Source organism: Pseudophryne corroboree, chromosome 1 (assembly GCF_028390025.1).
Source record: "Pseudophryne corroboree isolate aPseCor3 chromosome 1, aPseCor3.hap2, whole genome shotgun sequence".
NCBI lineage: Eukaryota > Metazoa > Chordata > Amphibia > Anura > Myobatrachidae > Pseudophryne > Pseudophryne corroboree.
In genome coordinates, this window is record NC_086444.1 from 1,220,710,315 (window position 1) to 1,220,715,458 (window position 5,144).

A 5,144-nucleotide genomic window follows, 5' to 3' on the forward strand; every position below is an offset into this window, starting at 1 on the left:
CTACACTAGCATGCAAAGAGGTTTTTTTTTACATAAACAGGCATTAGTACTCCCAGCACTGTTGAGAGGGGAGAAGATGGGACTTAATCATGTTAGGTATAAAGGGAGATCAAGGACACCACTCAGTATGTCTCTGTCATTCTGTCTGGTGGGAAGTCTTGAGGAAAGTTACATATGTGAATCAAAATGTTGACTCTATGTATTAAAGTGATGATGTGAGTAATAAAACTCTGAAGTATTGCCTGTGAAAGGGCCCTGGTGAGTATGCTTTTGTTCTATTTTAATGAATATATATATATATATACATACATATATATATATAGAGAGAGAGAGAGATACAGTAATTACAAAGATGTACATGTGCACTTTTAGTACAAATAATATAAAGCTATTTTTCCTATAAAATGACAAATGATTATGCAGATTCTATAACCCAAAGAACTGCGTCCAGCACTAGATCCTCTTAATGAACCACCTCTCCTCTTTATATAATCTCTGGATCCCAGGAAATTAATTTATCTGGAAAGAAAGGATTAAAAGAGGGCGCACATGGGTGGTCATTCCGAGTTGTTCGCTTGCTAGCTGATTTTAGCAGCATTGCACACGCTAGGCCGCCGCACTCTGCGAGTGTCTTAGCTTTGCAGAATAGCAAACAAAAGATTAGAAGAATTGCTACTAAATAATTCCCTTCAGTTTCTGAGTAGCTCCAGACCTACTCCTAGACTGCGATCACCTCAGTCCGTTTAGTTCTTGATTTGACGTCACAAACAAGCCCTGCTTTCGACCAGCCACTCCCCCATTTCTCAGGCCACTCCTGCGTTTTTTTCCTGGGACGCCTGCGTTTTATAGCACACTCCCTGAAAACGGCTAGTTTCCGCCCAGAAACACCCACTTCTTGTCAATCACACTACGAACAATTGAGCGATGAAAAAACGTCGCTCCAGCGTGTGTAAATCTACTAAGTTTTGTGTTAAATGACTAAGCGCATACGCGCTGCGTATCATGCGCATGCACATTTTCCACCTAATCGCTCCATTGCAAAAAACGGCAATGAGCGAACAACTCGGAATGACCACCATAGTGAAAAAAAGCAATTTTATTCACTTAAAAACAGGTCTTTTAGAACATCACAAGATAAGTTGCAGCCTTGTACCAAGTATCTCACCACTGTGGGCTGGATATACAATATGTAAAACAGAAAGCCACCAAAATACTGAAACCCTTCACTAGGAAAGGAGTTAGGACAATACACTGGGGTAAATTTACTAAGGTGGGAAATTTTTAGAACTTGTGAGGTTGCCTATGGCAACCAATCAGATTCTACTTACCATTTATGTAGCTGTTTCTAGCAAATAATAGATATAATCTGATTGGTTGCCGTGGGCAACATCACCAATTCTAAAAATCTCCCACCTTAGTAAATTTACCCAACTGTATCCACTGTTCACCATAGGATCCATCTGGACACTGCTCACTACCAGCATGAAGGACAATATTCCAGACACACCACGTTGTATAGTCCAAGACTAAACTAGTTTTGTGTAATCACTTCGTCAGTATGAAGGGGCGGAATTTTTTATCTTGTGGTTTTTTAAAATAACTCTTTTAAAGTAAAGAAAATTGATCTATTTTCATCCATATGTGTGTGTGTGTGTATGAATATATATATATATATATATATATATATATATACAGTATATATATATATTTTTTCTTTGTCCTTGTCACTTAAACTAGATCTTTCTATATTTATTTACATAAACCATTTTCAATGCAAGCCTTTTAATTAAGCACAGTCTATGTAAAACAACAGTCTTGTATCATATAATGGTAACGTACAGTATCTGATGGTTTATATAGTGTTTTTCCACAGTATTGTTTTTCTGGAGTTAAATTCAGGTTTTATAAGCAGAATATAGAGCTTTGGGAAAAATATACAGCCCAGAACACCGGCACATGAGGTCAGTATAGCGAATATCTCCACAGCCACCGAGTTTTTCCCTTTGGTGCTCAGATAGGCCGGGATCATTGCAATCCAGACACTGCAGATCGCCAGCATGCTGAAGGTGATGTACTTGGCCTCATTAAAGTTGTCCGGTAATGTCCTCACCATGAAAGCCAGAACAAAGTTCACAGACGCCAGGATGCCTATGTAACCCAACATAGAGTATAACCCAATCACTGACCCCTCATTACACTGAATGATGATCATTCCCTTAGAGGAGTGATGGTCATACTCCTGGTAGGGAGAAGAAACAATCAGCCAGATACCACAGATTAGAGCTTGGACAGAGGAGCACACAATGACCACATAATTAGATACTTTGACTGTGACCCACTTCCTCCAGGAGCTGCCGGGTTTGGTGGCTTTGAAAGCAATGAAGACAGTGACAGTCTTGGCCAGTACAGAAGAGACAGCTGTGGAGAAGAAGATCCCAAATGATGTTTGTCTGAGTCTGCAGGTTCCATCCACTGGGCGGCCGAGGAACAAGAACACACAGAGGAAGCTCAGCAAGATGGAGATCAGGAGAATGAAGCTCACAGCCCGGTTATTGGCTTTCACAATTGGGGTGTTCCAGTAATAAATAAAGTTCCTTAATATAAATAATGTTACGGCAGAGAAAGATGAAGCTGTTACTGCAGATATTTGCACCACAATGTCCTTTTCATAGGACAGAAAGTCAAATATTTTGGGAACACATCTAATTTTTCTCTCATCCGGCCACTCTTCTTCAGGACATCTATGGCAGATATCACTGTCTAAAATGTAATATAAAACCATACATATAATCTCAGTGGGTCAGTTATTTTGTTCTTTATAAAACAGACAGAATATATGTTTAATATATGTCAATCAACAAAATAAATTAATGTGTCAATAAATCTGAAAAAATAAATTAATGTGTTTTGTCAGCAATGGGAGCATTGGGCATTTGTTCTTCTGAAATGTTTTATGGGGTATTTACCCAAAGAGTATTTTTTTCATTAATGAAATACTTATGTCTCTCAATAAAAAGTGATAATTAACAAAATACAGCAATATAATGGCCCTCATTCCGAGTTGTTCGCTCGCAAGCCGCTTTTAGCAGCTTTGCACACGCTAAGCCGCCGCCTACTGGGAGTGAATCTTAGCTTCTTAAAATTGCGAACGAAAGATTCGCAATATTGCGATAAGACATCTCTGTGCAGTTTCTGAGTAGCTCGAGACTTACTCTTCCAGTGCGATCAGTTCAGTGCTTGTCGTTCCTGGTTTGACGTCACAAACACACCCAGCGTTCGCCCAGACACTCCTCCGTTTCTCCAGCCACTCCCGCGTTTTTCCCAGAAACGGTAGCGTTTTTTCCCACACGCCCATAAAACGGCCTGTTTCCGCCCAGAAACACCCACTTCCTGTCAATCACACTACGATCGCCTGAATGAAGAAAAAGCCGTGAGTAAAATACCTAACTTCTTAGCAAATTTACTTGGCGCAGTTGCAGTGCGGACATTGCGCATGTGCACTAAGCGGAAAATCGCTGCGATGCGATGGAATTTACTGAGCGAACAACTCGGAATGACCACCAATATGTAGTGAACTTGTAATGTGGTATTTTATACTTTAATGTGAGAACACCAACATAGTTTTGTGCTATTTGTATTGAGTTTTTATTCTATCATACAGTTTGTCTTCTATACTGATATTTTACTATGATAATTGTAAAATCTTTATTTACAGATGATGATTTATCTTCTGTATATACTGTAACATATTTCTACCTGTTGTATTAGAAATTTCCCCCTCAGAACATGGGACACAGTCATAGCAGCAGACATGGAATCCTCCATTAAAAGCTTTTCTGTACCCAGGAGGACATCTGTCATTGCATCGAGATTTTGGGATCTTGTACAGGCATTAAAAGATAAAATATGATTAAGGTTTATATATGAATCAATTAATTTAATTACTGCTTCTTTTTATTTGCAAAACAATTTACTATTTTTTTTATTTCTCTTAGGTATATTACAATATGCTGATATGCCCTCATCCTCCAGTGATAACATGACCATATCTTCTGTCCCTCAAGTCTGTTGCCTCTGTGTTACCCTAACATTCACTCTCTCCTTCACTCCCCACATTAAGGCTTATATTAATACTGATGTTATTTAAGGGGTTTAAAATATACCTTATTATTAAAGCATTTCATACTTCCTGTTTATTTGATTCTCTAACCCTGCACAATTGATATTTCTCTGGTCACCTTGCTGCTGTTCTTCCCTTCACTTTAGAATGTAAGCTCCTCCTTCTTGTTCTTCCTTAATACACCGCCTTTCACCAGTACTCTGTGGCCTACAGCCACTCTGATTCTTGTAGCTTGCCCACATGCTGGGTACAGGATCACTGCACTGCACTGACTCCCACGTTTGACTACAGCTATCATCAGTGAGTTGCCATATCCATGCCCCATTTGCCCGTCCTTTCCAGTCTGATGTAAATGTATTTTTTGACACTTATATTATGGCGTTCCTTTGTGTATTGTATTTAACACCTACTGTGATGCCCTGTTAATGAGAAGTGTTTTGTATGTGTGTTCTGTACAGCGGTGTATACATTTTGCAGCACCTAATAAATAAAAGGTAACATTAATACTGTGGGATTACACGCATGAGAATTCGCACCTATTGAAACATACAGTAAATGGGCAAAATTTTATAAATCCTAGAACTAGATTTTTTGGTGTTTCTGTGTACACAGCAGATCATTCATAATAATTTTTACTACTTATAGTCTAATCATTCATAAGATATTCCAGCATTCATTGTTCTGTGTATAATCCACAACCCTCCTGCACAACAGCTCTGACCACTTACTGCACATCAAGGAAAGAAGCTAAGTATTCTAATTAGTTCTTGCTATTATTGTAACTGAGTATAACGTGTTACTTGAATGTGTTTATTGTTGTAACTTAAATAAATGCTTATCTCTTTTGAAATGTCCTGTGTCAGTCTCCATATTTAACACATTGTGTCCCTGACCCCGAGTTGCTTGGATTTTTTATTCGACAACAGGAGGCAACTTTTTACACAAGATGCCTCCTGAGGCATTACCATATTGTCACACAGCAGCTGTCCACAAAGATAAAAGTGGTTACAACAATAGCGTTCAC

At 38.7% G+C, this 5,144-nt stretch overlaps 1 protein-coding gene across 1 annotated transcript; it reads right to left on the reverse strand.

Moving 5' to 3' along the window:
* Window positions 1-1,852: 1,852 nt before the first annotated feature.
* LOC135052057 (vomeronasal type-2 receptor 26-like) lies at window positions 1,853-2,782 on the reverse strand. Its single transcript, XM_063957419.1, has one exon. It carries the CDS (start codon window positions 2,780-2,782, stop codon window positions 1,853-1,855), a length of 930 nt encoding a protein of 309 aa, XP_063813489.1.
* Window positions 2,783-5,144: the final 2,362 nt, after the last annotated feature.

Coding starts and splice junctions, on each gene's coding strand:
- LOC135052057 (XM_063957419.1), bottom strand. CDS start 2,782: ATGGTTTTATATTACATTTTAGACAGTGATATCTGCCATAGATGTCCT.